Source organism: Notamacropus eugenii, chromosome 6, assembly GCF_028372415.1.
Source record: "Notamacropus eugenii isolate mMacEug1 chromosome 6, mMacEug1.pri_v2, whole genome shotgun sequence".
In the NCBI taxonomy this organism is placed as follows: Eukaryota; Metazoa; Chordata; class Mammalia; order Diprotodontia; family Macropodidae; genus Notamacropus; species Notamacropus eugenii.
Genome location: NC_092877.1, coordinates 304,773,634 through 304,792,015, shown reverse-complemented (window position 1 = coordinate 304,792,015; position 18,382 = coordinate 304,773,634). Strand labels below are relative to the sequence as shown.

At 36.2% G+C, this 18,382-nt stretch overlaps 1 protein-coding gene across 4 annotated transcripts in view; it reads right to left on the bottom strand.

The window, feature by feature from the left end:
- Positions 1–11,808: 11,808 nt before the first annotated feature.
- Positions 11,809–18,382, bottom strand: part of CREB1 (cAMP responsive element binding protein 1) — an 82,089-nt gene continuing 75,515 nt past the window's right edge. For 2 of the 4 annotated variants that reach the window (XM_072617397.1, XM_072617399.1), the window contains one exon: positions 11,809–18,184. In XM_072617397.1, the coding sequence (XP_072473498.1) occupies positions 18,040–18,184 (145 nt within the window). In that variant the 3' untranslated portion in view covers positions 11,809–18,039. The remainder of the gene's footprint in view (positions 18,185–18,382) is intronic. The other 2 variants (XR_011968863.1, XR_011968865.1) reach the window with 2 other exon arrangements.

Genomic DNA, 18,382 nt, shown 5'->3' with positions numbered 1-18,382 from the left:
AGGTAGAACAATGCTTACCATCAGGGAAAGACATAAAAGTCAAGGCTTCTGTATCCCAAACATCCAAAATAAATATTCAATGGTCTCAGGCCATGGAAGAGCTCAAAAAGGATTTTGAAAATCAAGTTAGAGAGGTGGAGGAAAAACTGGGAAGAGAAATGAGAGAGATGCAAGAAAAGCATGAAAAGTGGGTCAGCACCTTGCTAAAGGAGACCCAAAACAATGCTGAAGAAAATAACACCTTGAAAAATAGGCTAACTCAATTGGCAAAAGAGCTTCAAAAAGCCAATGAGGAGAAGAATGCTTTAAAAAGCAGAATTAGCCAAATGGAAAAGGAGGTTCAAAAGCTCACTGAAGAAAATGGTTCTTTAAAAGTTAGAATGGAACAGATGGAGGCTAATGACTTTATGAGAAACCAGGAAATCATAAAACAAAACCCAACGAATGAAAAAATGGAAGATAATGTGAAATATCCCATTGGAAAAACAACTGACCTGGAAAATAGATCCAGGAGAGACAATTTAAAAATTATGGGACTACCTGAAAGCCATGATCACAAAAAGAGCCTAGACATCATCTTTCATGAAATTATCAAGGAAAACTGCCCTGATAGTCTAGAACCAGAGGGCAAAATAAGTATTCAAGGAATCCACCGATTCCCTCCTGAAAGAGATCCAAAAAGAGAAACTCCTAGGAACATTGTGGCCAAATTCCAGAGTTCCCAGGTCAAGGAGAAAATATTGCAAGCAGCTAGAAAGAAACAATTCAAGTACTGTGGAAATACAATCAGAATAACACAAGATCTAGCAGCTTCTACATTAAGGGATCGAAGGACGTGGAATAGGATATTCCAGAACTCAAAGGAACTAGGATTAAAACCAAGAATCACCTACCCAGCAAAACTGAGTATAATACTTCAGGGGAAAAAAATAGTCTTTCAGTGAAATCGAGGACTTTCAAGGATTCTTGAGGAAAAGACCAGAGCTGAAAAGAAAATCTGACCTTCAAACACAAGAATCAAGAGAAGCATGAAAAGTTAAACAGCAAAGAGAAATTATAAAGGACTAACTAAAGTTGAACTATTTACATTCCTACATGGAAAGACAATATTTGTAACTCTTGAAACTTTTTTCAGTATCTGGGTAGTTGGTGGGATTACACACACACACACACACACACACACACACACACACAGAGCACAGGATGAATTGAATAGGATGGGATCATATCTTTAAAAAATGAAATTAAGCTATGAGAGAGAAATATATTGGAAGGAAAAAGGGAGAAATAGAATGGGGCAAATTATGTCTTATAAAAGAGGCAAGTAAAAGACTTTTCAGTGGAGGGAAAAAGAGGAGAGGTGAGAGAAAAAACATGAAGCTTACTCTCATCACATTCAACTAAAGGAAGGAATAAGATGCACACTCATTTTGGTATGAAAACATCTTACAATACAGGAAAGTAGGGGAGAAGGGGATAAGCGGGGGGGGGGGGGATGATGGAAGGGAGGCCAGTGGGAGAAGGGAGCAATTAGAAGTCAACACTCTTGGGGAGGGACAGGATCAAAAGAGAGGATAGAAGCAGTGGGGGGCAGGATAGGATAAAGGGAAATATAGTTAGTCTTACACAACTATTATGGAAGTCATTTGCAAAACTACACAGATATGGCCTATATTGAATTGTTTGCCTTCCCAAAGGGAATGGGTGGGGAGGGAGGGATGAAGAGAAGTTGGAACTCAAAGTTTTAGGAACAACTGTTGAGTATTGTTCTTGCAACTAGGCAATAAGAAATACAGGTAATGGGGTATAGAAAGTTATCTTGCCCTACAGGACAGAAGAGAAGATGGGGATAAGGGAATGGAGGGATGTTAGAAGAGGGGGCAGATTGGTGATAGGGGCAATTAGAATGCTTGTCGTTTTGGGGTGGGGGGAGGGGAGAAATGGGGAGAAAATTTGGAACCCAAAATTTTATGGAAATGAATGTTGAAAACTTAAATAAATTAATTTAAAAAAATAAAAAGAAAAACATCAAGTATTTTTTCCTTTATTTTGAAAATGCATTCATTTGTCAAATTCTACCTCTACTTCTAAAACTCCCATACTTTCTCTGGTCCTGAGAATATAAGGGCTGCCATCCAAAGGTGAGTTTAGGGAGAAGAGAGCTTAGTTATCATTGATATTATCTCACCTGCAGAGGACAGTGGGATCCAAGGTTTGCTGGAAAAGTCTTTAGATAATCTAATTCCCCTCATTTTACACAAGAAGAAATTGAGGCTCAGATGAAATGACTTGTCTAAATTCACCTAGTTAATGTCTAAATTGAGATTTGAACTCAGATATCTTGTATCCAGGTCCAATAAGCTAGATTATATCACTGCTGCATATTATTAGACACGTATGTGTTTGTGGAAGATTTAAATTCTTTATATATGAGCCAGGTGTGATTAAAGGATAGCATGAGAAAATGGCAAAAGTCCATGTAAACATTTTAAGGTCTAAAAGATAAAAATCTGAAAAACAGCCAACCCATCCTTACAAAATGTTCACATAAATAAAATTAGTGGCTTCCAGTGCAACTCCTACACTTTCTCAGGTTATGGGCACTAGACACGCTATTGATTTGGGCTAAAGTGAGGTAATAGTTTTGCAGACAGGCAGAATGTTTTCCAAATACAGAATAGGTAGTTTATTCCCACATAGAAATGAGAATGCCAATAATAAAGAGTCTTAGAATGATTAGACTAGAAATCAGTAATATCATTACCAGTACAATTAGTTGGGAGGTTAATTTTCAAGGCTTCATGGGACATAAACAGTTTTTAGGCTACTAATGAGCCAGTTCACCTTTCACCTCCATAGATCAAACACTAACCAGGATCATCATCCCCAGGAGCTCTCTCTCCAATGCCTTGTCACAAGTCTGATTCTGCTACTGTGCCACCATTGTGTCCTCTGAGACTGGTACTCATGGTCATCGAGGATCTTTTAATATTCAGAAGGTTGATGTCAAGGCAGCCAGGGGCCTCCAGTATAATAGGCCTGGCTAACTGAATCCATACTTTGCTTAGGAGGCAGGTGCCCAGAGGACTTGAGGTAAGAAGAATTTTTGATGGGCTGGTTTGTAATAAATCATGAAAAGAAATAGGCTTATGGGTGGTAAGCAAGAGGTATCTTTTACTATACTAACTATTTGGAAAATAGAATGAGAGTAAAGGCCTTAAAAAGTAAAAGCTCTGTAAAAACTATGCATAAGCCTCTATCTTTCAAATATTAACTTTTTTTTGGACAGACATAAATAAATAGGTGAGTCCTAAAGTAGTACATGAAACACACATCCTAAAAGTCCTAATGCAATATTTTAGTAAGGAAGCATTGAAAGTACTTATTTAAGGCAGTCTTGCACTAAAACTTTTGGGACAATCTGCATATTTGAAAAGTTAGCTGATTGAGGCGGAAAATGGCCATTTTTGCCAAAACGCAACTTAAAATTTTTTGAGGACAGGGATTATGTCTTATATGTCTTTTGTTTCAGCACCCGATCAGATAGTCTATGTACTCAATAAATAACTACTCAATATATATTTACTGCTTTGCATTGTATTTTATGAGATTTTGTGGATGATACAAAAATGATTAGTAGTCACCACTTCCCAAAGAAAAGCATGGACTCTGTTTTTCTTCTGTTTATTTCCTGCTACCTCAGCTTTCCCACTTTAAAGTGAGATTAGTAAAACTCCTCTCAGATTTGTTGTTGGAATTTTGAAATTTTACTGACCTATGACCAAGAGAACCTCTATTCCTAATAGCCAAAGTTACATTAATAGAGGTTTTAAAAAATTAACAGTCTGTTCATAAAACTTCTGTGCTTCTCTAGCTTACAAATAGTAATGGAAGGCTCACAATTCTTTGGCGTTTTTTTGGTCAGCTTGTGGAAAACCAAACATGAGGAATTCATACAAAATGATAATCCAGTGTATCAGATAATGGGAATTGTATACATTTATTATGAAACTACTACACTCAGGGTCCTGTGCTAGGTACGGGAGAAGACAGGAAAGATACAAAATTTTAATAAGACAAGCTCATGGAGCTTACAATCTAGTCAAATTGGCAAGTGTTTACTAAGCGCTTATTATGTGCCAAGCAAAGTGCTAAGTGCTGGAGATATAATCTAGGAGGGAACTACTTCTTAAAGATAAAACTCAAAATAATACTCAGGTGCATGAGAGGTATGGTGGAATCGGGGAAGGGCTTGGGGCTTGTATAACTTGGACTTTAAGGATCAGGTGGAAATTTGACTGGGAGAGTGTGGATACAGATGTCTATTTGGCAGTGTGAGTGGTGGTGGTGTTTCAGGCTTAGGGAATAGTGTGAGCAAAGGTAGAGAGTGCCAAATGTATACACGTAAGATGGTGAACAGTCATATGTAGCAGGAGCACTGTAGGCACAAAGACTAGTATGAGATAAAGCTATGGAGGTTAGGATGGCATCAGGGTGTGGAGTGTTTTGAATGCCTGGTAATGGAGTCTGAACTCTTTCTTCCAAGAGCAAGAGGGAATTTAAAAAGATTTCTGAGTCACTCATATGACCTGAGCTATTCTGGTAGCCCTGTAAAGGATGGGTTGGAGGGGTAGAGAGTGGAAGTGAAGAAGTTATCACATGCAGAAGGGAATATGGAAAGAGGCACACAGATATACTCTTGGGGGATCTTTGAAGTGGTGCAAACATTTTACAAAACAATTTGAAATTATGTAAAAAAAAGTTATAACCATACCCTCTGAAAGATATTCTAAGGAGGTAAAAGACAGAAGAATCCCATATAGCTCAAAATATTAATAGCAGTACTTTGTGATGGCTAAGACCTGAAAACAAAGATGATGCCTATTGATTGGGGAATAGCTAAACAAACTGTGCTACATTAATGTAATGGGATATTACTGGGCTGGAGAAAACAACACATATGAACACGTAACTAGGTGATGGGCTGTGAATCTGGAAAATCTGAGTTCAAATCTGGCCCCTGATATTGTGTAACCCTGGGAGAGACACAATATTCCCACCTTAGTTTCCTCATCTGTAAAATAGGGATAACACCTACTTCACAGGATTTTTATGTATCAAAAAATATGTACAGTTCTTTGGAAATCTTAAAGCTGAATGAATGAATGCTATACTATGCTATGAATGCTAGCTAATTCAGAGATGTCTGAAAGGGCTTTTACGAACTGATGCAGAGTGAAGGAAGTATGCTAAACCAAGAAAATGATACAAAATGACAAGATAAATAGATAAATAAAACAAAACTGAATGCTGTACAATTATAATAACCAAGATTTTCCCTGAAAAAGAGGTGGGGGACTACATTTGAGATGTAGCATGTACTATCAGACACAGCTGATATGGTGATTAGGTTGATCTTTTTTTCTCTTTTTGAGTCTTTGTTACAAGTCTTTGTTACTCTGTTACACACCTTAATTGTTATTTCATATAAAAATAGCTCTTGCCTTTGAACTCCTTGTTCTCCATTTACGTTAGTTTAAAAATCGCAAGTCCAAAATATCCTGCATATATTCTTACAAGGGAAGGTTTCTCTGTATGAGAAAGGAGAAAGGATAGTATAGTCATATGTGAAAGTAACTGAAAAATAAAAAATAATAAAAAAAGGTTTTAAATTAAAGACTCTTCTAGTAATACATGCCAGTGATAATGAGTACTGTGATGGCGGGAGATATGCAGATCAGTTCTGGACATGTTGTCTTTGAATACTTGTATGCAGGATAGCTTTCTGAATGAGTGGAATCTGTGGAAGGTTGAGGCCCCCAAGGCTTCTAAATCTTCTCCTGCTCCACAGAATGACATTTACAGCTGTCTACTCTTTGGTCCCAATCGACATTTCCAGCATTAACTCCAAGTATTCCTCTTAAAATGTCCTGAACTAACTGCCATTCTATGAATGCACCGTGCATACATGTGCTACCACTTCTGCCATAGCTCATGCCCTTCTCTTCACCCAGTATAATCTCTGCATCTCTGCTGCTGAGATCCTACCTAGTCTTCAAAGTCCTACTGAAATTCCCTCTTCTATCAAGTTCTCCTAAATTGCCATACTAAAAGTTCTCTTTGGAGGCACTTAAGACAATCTGTTTTGTGTTATAGTACACATCCTATGTGTCCCTTACTAGATTGTATGCTCCTTGAGAGAGATATTCTTAGCCTCCCCATCTCTGGGGGAAAAAATGTACTAGATACGCTTTTAAACTGAATCAGCATTCTTAACATATTTTCAATGAATAAAACAATAAATCAAGCCCTGTTTTGTAGGCTGCCATTTCCAAGGTATTAAAAAAAACTTAACAATTGGGCCCTTCAGGTACACCTCTGTATAATTGGCATTTAATGTTTACTAGACTCATTTTATCTCCTTGGATACTCCAGTGCTACATTTGAATACGTCTCCCAGTCCTAGTATTCCTAATCTGTGCCTTAGCTATAGGGCAGCTAGGTGGCACAGGAGATACAGTGCTGGGGCCTAAGAGTCAGGGCTCATCATTGTGAGTTCAAATCTTGCTGCAGACACTAGTTGTGACCCTAGGCAAGTCACTTCCTCTTTGTCTCAGTTTCCTCATCTGTAATATGAGCTGGAAAAGGAAATGAAAAACCACTCTGGAATCTCTGTCAAGAAAACCCTAAATGAGGTCATGAAGAGTTGGACTGGATGGAAAAACATACTTTAATTGTTATTTCATATAATAGCTCTTGCTTCTGAACTCCTTGCTCTCCATTTACATAGTTTAATAATCGCATAGTCCAAAATATCCTGCATGTATTCTTATGTTGGAGCTTCTTAGGTTGCAACTATCTACAAAGGCAAGAAACACAGCCCTGTAACTACAATGTAACTATACAAGGTGTAGTAATAAGGAGTTTAACAAACATTTATTGGCATTAGTGAAAAAACCTCCAAACACTGAAATATCTATATACGATGCGCAATATATTATGCTGAGTGAAAACAAAAACCCACCCCAAAGCAAGCACAGTACTTGCTTTCAAGGAGTTTAATCTCTGATGGGGAAGGAATCTGAGGAGGAAGAGAGTTCTGTGAACTGTGCTGGGTTGAGGAGAGAGAAGAGAAACTTTCAATGGACATGTGCCATAAGTTTAGTCTTAGGAATAGGACTAGGGCATGCTACCCAGCGTAGGGAACAGCCTCTATAAACGAAAAGAATTGGGGAAAAGCTTAGTTGTGGGTAGATGAAATTTGGCCAGAACAGAGGGTATAAAGGTGAATCTGGAAAGGCAGATTGGGGCCACATTGTGGAAAAATTTAAATGCCAACTCCAACAAATTTTTATTTTAGAAGAAAGGGAACTATTGTAGATTTTTCAGCAGGACTGACATGATCAGACCTACGCTTTAGAAACATTACTTTGGCAATTGTATGGAAGATGAATTGGAGATTGAAGCATGAAAAGCTAATCAAAGCAGCTATTCCAATAGTTCAGGGGAGAGATCAGTCTGAGCTTGAGGAGTGGCCATGTAAGCAGAGACAATATAGTCGTGTCTGTTAGATATGCGGGAGGTAGAATTGATAAAATTTGAGAATTGGTCTGGCTGGAAGCAAGGAGGTGAGGTAATAAAGGGCAGTCTGTCAATTTAGACTCGGATGTAATGTGGGTGATTGAGAAGATGGTGATTCTCTCAATAAGAAGACTGGGGAAGTTTGGAGGAGGGACAAGTTCTATTTTGAACATACCAATGGGACATGAAGGTATTAGAATCCTGGAGATGTGCAACTTCAGTTAAGGAGCTAGATTAGAGATATAGATATAGCTATCTCTCTCTTGATCAATCTATCTATATCACTGAATCCATAAGTACAGATAAGATCATCAAGGGTAGTTGGCACAGTGGACAGTCAGTAAGAACCTGAGTTCATATCTGGCCTCAGACACTTACTAGCTGCGTGACTCCAAGCAAGTCATTTGTCCACCTGTTTCCTCAACTGTAAAATGGGGATGATAATAATAGAACCTACCTCCCAGAGCTGTGGAGAGGATCAAATGAGATACTTGCAAAGCCCTTAGCACAATGCTGGCACTTAATAAATGCTTCTTTCTTTCCTTTCTTAAAGAATAAGAAGTCAGAGAGATAACTGGAAAACAGCTACACAGAGAATAAAAGACAAATAAATGAACACAGCAAAGTAAATAGAAAGACCAGTTAGACATTAGGACAAGTCAGAAGTGCCTTGGAAGCCAATGGAGGACGAAGCAGGTGGTTAATGGGATAAACCTCCTAGTCTAATATTTAAGGTCCTTCTACTGGAAAGAGATCTAAGGATTTTTGGTAACTTTGGAGTACTGGGATCAGAAACCAGATTGGAAGGGACTGAGAAATTGAAGACATAAGAAGTCCATGAGTGTTGACAACTTTTTCTAGAAATTTGGATGTGAAGGTCAAGAGAAGTAGGATGCTAGCTTAAGGAGATGACAGGGTCAACTGTAAGATGGTGGGAGCCTTAGCTTGTGTATAGGGTAAGGGAAGGGAGCTAGCAGAAGAGACCAAGATGAGGGGGGAGGAGTCAAGATGGCGAAGTAAAAGCAGGGACTTTCCTGAGCTCTCTCACAAAGCCCTCCAAATACCTGTAAAAAAAAATGACTCTAAACAAATTCTAGAGCTATAAAACCAACAAAATGATGGGGGAAAATTGTAGAAATACAATTAGGATAATGCAACATCTAGCAGCTTTTACATTAAAGGACTGAAGGGCTTGGAACATGATATTCTGGAGGTCAGAGGAGCTAGGATTAAAACTAAGTATCACCTACCCACCCTTTCCCCCAGAATGGCAAATAGGGAAGCTGTTGTCCCCCCTAAGACAGAAGCTAAGTCCAAGGCCTTGAAGGCCAAGAAAGTGGTGCTGAAAGGTGTCCATAGCTACAAAAAGATCTGAACATCCCCCACATTCCAGTGACCCAAAACACTAAGACTTTGGAGGCAAACCAAATATCCTCAGAAATGTGCCCCTCACAGAAACAAGTTTGATCAACATGCCATCATTAGGTTTCCTTTGACCACTCAGTGTGCTATGAAGAAGGTTGAGGACAATAACCTAGTCTTCATTGTGGATGTCAAGGCCAACAAAACATCAGCTCCAGCAGGTGGTAAAGAAGTTGTGTGACATCAGTGTAGCCAAGGCCAACACACTGATCTTGCTGATGGAAAGAAGGCAGCCTACATCTCACTTGCTCCAGACTATGATACTTTAGATATTGCCAACAAAATTGGAATCGTCTGAACTGTGTCCAGCTGTCCCACTCCACCTACAATAAAAAGTTTTCCAGAATAAAAAAAAAAATCACCTACCTAACAAAACTGAGTATAATCCTTCAGGGGAAAAAAATGGATATTCAATGAAACAGAGGACTTTCAAGCATTCTTGATGAAAAGACCAGAGCTGAATATAAAATTTGACTTTCATATACAAGAATCAAGGAAAGCATGAAAATGTAAACAGGAAAGAGAAATCATAAGACTTACTAAAGTTGAACTGTTTACATTCCTACATGAAAAAAATATTTGTAATTCATGAGACCTTTCTCAGTATTAGGGTAGTTGGAGTAGATAGATAGATGGATAGATGGCACAGGGTGAGTTGAACATGAAGGCATGATATCTACAAAATAAAATTAAGGGGTAAGAGAAACATATTGGGAGGAGAAAGGGATAGAATGGGGTAAATTACCTCATAAAAGAGGCAAGAGAAAGGTTTTACAGTGGAGGGGAAGAAGAGAAGGAATGAGTGAACCTTACTCTTATAGGATTTGGTTTAAGGAGGGAATAACATACACACTCCATTGCACATCTTACCCTTCAGGAAAGTGGGGTGGAACGGGATAAGAGGGGAGATGATAGGGAGAGGAGATTGGGGAAGGGGGGTAGTCAGAAACAAACTCTTTAGAAAAGGTGCAAGGTCAAAGGAGAAAATAGAATAATTGGGAGGCAGGTTAGGATGGAGGGAAATACAGTCTTTCACAACATGACTATCATGGACTATTATGATTTGTATAACTACGTATGTATAGCCTACATTGAATTGCTTGCCTTCTCAATGGCGGTGAGTGGGGAGGGAAGAAGGGAGAGAATTTGGAACTCAAAAGTTTTAACTAACAACAAATATTAACAAATTGTTTTTACATGCAACTGGGAAATAAGATATACAGGAAATGGAGTATAGAAATCTATCTTTTCCTTCAAGAAAATAAGGGGGGAAAGGGATGAGGGGGATGATAAAAGGCAGGGCAGACTGGGGGAAGGGTTAATCAGAATACATACCATCTTGAGGTAAAGGGGAGGGGAAAGATGGAGAGACAATTTGGAACTCAAAATCTTGTGGAAATGAATGTTGAAAACTAAAAATAAATTTAAATCTTAAAAAGACAAAGATGAGAGCAGTGGAAAGATATAAAGGGTAAGCTCTAGGAGAGTAGTTCTCAAACTTTTGGTCTTGAGATCTCTTTAAAAATTGAAGACCATAAAGACGTTTTGTTTATGTGGGTTATACTTATCAATATTTGTCATGGTGGAAATTAAAATTGGTATTTATGAATTCATTTAAAAATAACACTAACAAACCCATCACATATAATTTTTGGATGAAAAATTGTATTTTTGAAAACAAAAAAAATTAGTGAAGAGTAGCATTGTTTGAACGTATCTTGCAAATCTCTCTAATGCCTGGGATTAATTGAAAATATTAGATTTTCATTTTTGCTTCTGCATTTAATCTGTTATGATATTGTTTTGGTTTAATTATATATGAAGAAATTCCAGGCATAGCTGGAAAAAAGATGAGTATTGTAACAGGCATACTATTATCATGGATCTCTTGAAAGGGTTTTGGGAACTCAAAAGGTCCATGGACCACATCATGAGAACTGTTGTGCCAGGCTAGGAGATAGCATCATAGGCAAGAATGGAGTGGAGAGGGGCTTTCTCACAGATTTCCACTTCTTTTTTCAAAGATTAGAGCAAATGGAAGAAAAACATGTGGGTAGCCCTAATTTTCTCAGTGAAGTAGATGATGGCTATTTGCTGAGAGGGAAGGAGCCAGTGTACCTGGTGCAGGGAAGAGCTTCCATAGCTACTGTGTCAATCAGTCAAGTCTGAGATGGGCTAACTTGAACCTCTAATAGATCCAGCTAGCATGACTGGACAGAGAGCGAGGGTCACTGGAGATAAAGATCTGGCAAGCTGTCAATGGAAATCCATTCAAGAGTGAGACAGATTGCTGAAGGGAGAAAAGTGAGGCCAGAAAAATTACTGTAATTACTGAACATGTTATTTTCCCTAAAGTTGAAAAATTAAAAAATCTTTAAAGAAGAAATTATCCTCTATTACTTTAATGTCATGATTATAGAATAATCAAACTTTTTAAAGTGCCATCTTAAGAGTGTATCTAGTTAGTCCAATCTGACATAATTCCTTCTACAATATTCCTGATGGTCACTTCTCTTACACACACAATCCATATAACTTAATACCTTCAATTCACTTAATATAAATGACTGTATCCCAGTGGAGAATCTTGTACTTAAAATATGGGCATACAATGAAATGTGGCAACAGAAGATCTACTACAGTTTTCTGTTATTTTTCTACCCAAGATTTCTTTTACATGACACTCCTATTAGCATTTCTGTTCACTTAATAAAATGAACATATATAAAGCTCAGAGAATACTGTTTGTCACTACTGTTTAAAAAAATATATGTGTTAATTCCACTCCCAAAAAAGAGACATAAGCATTTTTAAAAGCATGTTTATGTGACTGCACATAAATGTTGGTGTAAAAAGGGCATTATGACAGTTTATACCACAAAGATTACAGTAAGAAAAAGCACTTCTTTATGACAATTCACAAATTCACAAGGATCACTTTAATATACAAAGCAATTACTACCATTCTGAAACACAAAGCAGCTAATATGTACATAGTGTTAATAAAATGCATTATAACTCAGTACATTTTTCTTTTACATAGATAAAGCACAAAAAAGATTTAAGTAAAAAAAAGTTAAAACAGGGATGTTTCTAGAATGTAGGGAATTTTAATAGAAACTTGTTTTTTCTCAATATAGTTCTTTATTTTTAATCCACTCCAAAAGAAATATTAAGAGAAATATTAAGATTAATACCCTGTGTTCTGTGCTGATGGTTTTGGGTACAGTAAGAAATGGACTGAAGTAATCTTTACCTTAATTTTCTTAAAAAACAAAACAAACTAAAACAAAAACAACTCTAGAAACTTCCCTGATATTCTTTTTTTTTTTTAAATGTTTTAAATTATAAATTTGGAGTAGAAATAATTCTTTCTTGGTGATGACAACCAAAACGTGAATAAATCAGGCAGGGACAACTTTACATAGACAACTGATAACCCAGCACTCTTACTCACCCCTAATAAATCCATACTAGCAGGAAATATTGAAGGTCAGACATATGCAAGTTCTACAATTTACTCTCCCACTTTTAATATAAATAATTTTATTACATACATAAAATGGAGTGGCATCTGGATAAAATACACATTCTATAGAGCATTTTACCAATCCAATTAACATAAAATAAAATAAAGCCCCCAAGCACGATAGACTGCTTTATTTGGCCAACTAACAGAAGACCTTTATTTTCAGGGATCTCCTCTCCACCTCTCCTCACCAATTTCAAATCATCTTAGATGTACCCTCCCCTCAGGCAGTTGAGGCTGAATCTAGAAAATTCCATGTTTAAGTAGACAAACCTACTCCAAGTAGGTTAACTGATTTACCTATTACTCCAACCCTTCCAAAGACATTTCCTGAGGACTACTGATTTTTATTTGCAGGTGAGAAAAAACCCCCAAATTGTCATGATATACTAACCCCCCCATTTCCCCCTCCCCCCCATCTAGGACCTGCACCCACAGTACCAGAATGCAGCAGACAGGTCAATATTTTTTACTTCTGTGCTAAACAATTCTGCCTGTTGATAATATCAACTTATTTTACAGGCTTCACCATATTTTTTAAGTTTTATATTTTTTAAAAAATAAATTTCAAGCTAAAACACCTGAAATACACTCACTCCTTTCACACTGTATCTGGTCCCTCTTAAAATCTGTCTGCCCCTGAGGACACATACAAAGGCTTAAGTTACATTCACTAATTAATGTGAACTTATCATAAAGCAGATGAGACAGATGGAACTTCAGCACCCTGTTTAATTTATTTGAAATCCTTCCAAACTGGCTCCGCTTAATGATATGTTCAAGCCCCTCTTCTAATCATTGAGTCTAAAAAGTGAAGGAAACCAGTTCCTAGTACATATAGTTACAGTCAATTGCTAAAGTCAACATTAACAATATTCAGGATATATACCTAGGTCATCAATTTATCTTCATTGCTGCCTACCAAAAAAATCTAGTTGTGCTTTTTACAAATGAATGAACAAATTATTCCATGCACCTTTTGCCTCTAGGTCAGTAAATTTTATTTTTCTTTCACTTGCATTAGACTTTTTTCAAATATATTATCAGATTTAGGCTGAACACAATGAATTCAGAGTGAAAAATTCAGCACAATATTTTATTTGGTTTACACAATGACAAGTACTTTTATCAATTTCTTACTTAAATGCAATTCAGATGGTTGTTTTGGTATCACATTGAGTCTTAATGTTGGGGAAAAACAAAAATGGGGGGAAAATTTTGTCAGAAGAAAACAATTCAATTTGCTCTGTGTTGAATGAGAATAAGATAGAATTTGAGCCAGTCTTTATTCTATTTAGTGGCCCTGACAAATCTCCCACCTTAGCACCTTTAATGCAAGACTAATCTTCAGGTACTAATATTTCAAACAAAATATCTGTTAAAAAAACAGTCACATGATTTAATCATAAGGAAGAGAAAGATGGACAATCAATTCTTGATTACTTGCTAAAGAAGCTTCTTCTCATATTGTCAATACCCAAGTTCCTAGAAGTTGGGTAGTTTTTTTTAAAAAGTGCATTTATACCAAACATTTACAAAGAATAGAATGTAAAAAGAACCCAAATAAATATACAACTTTTGTGTCAGGTCAATGGAATATAATCCACTAACAGTTTTCAGAGCTCAAAAAATGTAAAGGGAGAAGTTCCTCCCAAAACTTACTAAAAAGTTGTATTATTTCCACTATTCCTGAACCCTGAAATGACTTCAAAATTTTAACTTTAAGATACTAGGTCTACTTAAATTGCAAAAAGAAATAATCTTTAAATTTTCTAAATAACTAGAGCCCAGTTTGTGCTGATGACAACTGCTCCTAAAATAAAAATTGATTTAATGTACATAAAGAAAAATCTATTTTAAAAACACTTCAAGTAAATAAAGTATCCTTGTTAAACCAAACACTGTTGTTTTTTTCCTAAGCCTTTGCATGATTCCAAATATCACCTCTCCTGGTGTGGTACGGGGATTGGGCCTGAGAAGAGAAGAGAGAAACATCAGCCAGATGACTCCTCCTCAGATAGCCGGCCTGACTGGAATTGTGCTTTCAGATCATAGCAATGTTGCTGACTATCATCAACACAGCATTTCTGATAACATTCTGCCTAAATGAAACTCTTGAATCCCTCCCCAGAATGGTTAAGAAAACCAGTGGCTCCTTTTCAAAGAAATCTTCCAATTTTTTTTTTTTAACCATCATTATAGCTGCCAGAGACAAAGCACACACACACACAAAATAAAATAAAATAAAAAAAAAATACTTTGGGGGGAGTTTTCAGGCAAGTACAAACATAATTTATAAGTATCAGTCTAAGATTGAACTAACAATAAAAAAGAAACAAAAGAGTTGGAAGAGTAATTAGAACATAAAAAAAGGCAATCATGAGTGCTGGAATAACACAATCCAAACACTACTAAAAGGGATGCAACAGCACACAAAAATGTACGAGCTGTATCTGACCTCAATAGACTATAATACTCAGCATTCCTGACTTTTATTAAGAGCTCTCAGAGCTTCAGATTATATACTGTGTGTATATATATATATGTACATATATTATACATATGTATTTTTCCAAGAATATCTAAATTAACAGAGCACCTCTGACAATATCACAACTGTCAGCCTGGTACTTTGCTCTGTAAAATACAATAAAATTTGAAACCAAATTTTTGTACTGTGAACATAATAATGGATCTAGCCCTTTCTAACCTGCACTTCTGTTAAACCCTACCAAAGCTCCAAAACACATAACTTTTAAGATATAAAAAAATCCCCCTACACATTTAGTTTTTATTAGACTTGATCTGTCCTACAGAAAAAAGTGCCAACAAGCCCTAATCTGCAAAGTGAGCAATATCAATTTTGCTATTTTCTACAACATATGTACAGATTCCTATGTTTTCTTTCCCTTTTGGCCAAAACAAAGAGTAAAGCATCTGTTATTGGTAGCCATATGTGTTCTTGGTTAAAAATTATTTCAGTGTGGGTTTCTTTTAAAAAATTACTTTCTAGATGAAAATATCCAGAGATTCTTCAATTCTCAGTTATATTCTTGAACAACTAAACTTTTCTAAATTTTGTTTTAAAAAGCAACCTGAAGGAAAGTAGCCTGATTTCTTTTTGTGGAAACTGAAATCCTTGTCAAACACATCCAAAGATCTACAGTAAGTTCATCTTAAGAGTATATCTCTTTTCTCCTCACCACACTGTGTTGCTGATTTCAATTCAGTGTTACAATCCTTAAGGTGAAAAGAGCTAGGTCATTCTTCATGACTCAATAAATAATATTATGATGATTGCCATTATTTACCAGAAGATAGGCAAACTGTCAATTAACTTCCTAATAAACTGAGACATACTAACTTTTGTTGTTGGTACTCCCCTTTAGGGGGGAGAATCAGTTTTCTAGGCACTAGGCTATTTACAGTTTGTAAAAAACGTTTAATGGAATCCCGTATTTGAACACTTAAGTAATAAGAAATAATTTTATCATGAAAACAAGTCCTTGGATTCACTTATATTCTTCATTATGGCCAATACTGAGGAATGACACATTGGTACACTAAAATGCCAATTAAAAAAAAATACATTATTTGTCCAAGTAGCTCAGTCAGGTAGAACACTACATTTTTAAGCTGTTTGAAAGCCTTGAGAATTTCGAGAATGCATCCACATTTATAAGCTATATCACTTAAAAAGCTACATTCTTTAATGATGTTTCCCCACTCTGCTTACGTTAAAAAACAACCCCCCCAAGACAAATAAGCCATTTATAGCTTAAAATATTGCTTTTCAAAATTGATCCAGTAAAAGCCGACATGACTTTTGCATTTAATAGTAACAGTCTAACACAATTTAATTTCAAATGGTGATGACCGAAGACAAAATAATAGTCCTACCAGTTTTAGTATCTCTTAAACTCTCTTATAAAACTGAATGCAAAATCATAACTGCAAATACTGTGACAATGATCTTAACAATTTGATGTGAATCATACCAACTTCAACAAGGCGAATATTAATTTTATTTCAGGTAGATTTAGTGAAAATAATTTAGCAATGAATACTTCAAAGAATTATTGGATAATTATTGTGTGATATGCACACACACACATTTCTTATTTAGGAGTTTAGATATGCAGTTACTTTATCAAATGACAAAGATCACATGCCATATGGAAAGCCTTAAGCATAATTAACCTTTCAAGGCAAAAACAAAAATTCTGGACTTTGGTGGTTTTGAATGTGCAAGTGTGTATGTTTAAATGAATGAAATCCAAATATCATAATAGAATTCACTCTTAGACATTACACTGAAAAAAATGCATGCATAAATTAACACTGATGCTTTTCTGAATGTCCTTATAACATTTTTATCGCTTTCAATGATAAGATTCACCTGGTGTAAACTTATACTTAAATGGGCTATTTTAAAATTAATTTCATTTTTCCTACAACACATTCATTTTTATTAATATAGTATTTCATTTTTTCTCTTTAGCATCTTGAAGGCTTTTTTGGTAATGATAAAATATTAAGTGCAGAGGGAAAGAGCAGGTATTGAAATGTTTAAAAATAGTAAATGATTACTGTTCTGAAGCCACGAACATGAATATCCATAAAAACATCTGTTTAATATAAAGGGGCTATTTTATTCTTTAACAGTTCTCTTCACTAATAATGCCTTAATTAAAAAGCTCTTGCCACCTGGATTGGTTAACCTTGGACTTCACTTTTGATCTAAAGGGTATGCCATGTATCATTCACTCGGTGACTTCCTTAAATGTATTCAAAATACAGCACACAGAGAATTGTAATTAAGAAGGGAGTGCCCTGAAAGAGAGCCAGCCCCCAGCGCCTGACAGATATAAATGAGTTGTGAGCATTGCAGAAATCAGAGGACAGAACATACACAAGAAACTCTGTGAATTAATTCCTAATTTTTTTCTATATATAAATCCCTCCTTTTGGGGCATATCATCAGCAACAAATTTAAATAATTTACAGTGAATACAGGTCAATTTGGCAATCATCACGTCTTCATTGCACCTTACTTTCTGCATTCAGTCCACATATACTTCAAGAGGCTGGAGGGTGGGGGGAAGGGGAGAGGGGACATTTCCATTGCTAAGGCAATCAAGGAGCTCAGCATAAACCCTTGAAATTATTAAAAAAAAAAAAAATTCTTCTCACCTTCCCCCAGCAATTCAACAAGTGAACAAATTACTACTCCTTGCAGAGTGTAGAGGGGATAAAAACCAGAAGTCTCTTCTCCATGATCAGGAAGATGACAATTTCTTGGGGTGGGGAGAAGTGGAGGCAGGTGTCTGAATATTCACAGTTTAATGCAAAGCACAGATGGATGAAATTCTGTAGTTGCTTTCAGGCAGTTTTGCGCATAGAAAAAAAGAGAACTGTTTAGAAAATAAAAGTTTACTTTGTCTTTCTGGCTGTGCATGAACCAGTCATTCTCTCCACCTGAGTGAGGTGAGAACGAAAATCCAAAATTAATCCGATTTGTGACAGTAAAGGTCCTTGAGTGCTTTCAGCTCCTCGATCAGCGTCTTGTTTTGGTTCTCGAGCACAGCCACTCTGTTCTCTAGACATTTCACATATTCCTTTTTCTTCCTACGACACTCACGTGCTGCTTCCCTACAAACAGAAAAGAATATTTAAAAGAAAAATTCAAAGATAGCTCTCTGAGAGGAAGATAGATGGAGGGATACAGAGGGAAAGGCAGTAGATTAAAATCAAGAAATAGCAGTAAAATTTTATTTTAAAAATATATCATACAAAGTATCTTTATGGGAGCTTGTTTTGGACTAAATTAAGTAGATTTGAACACATTTT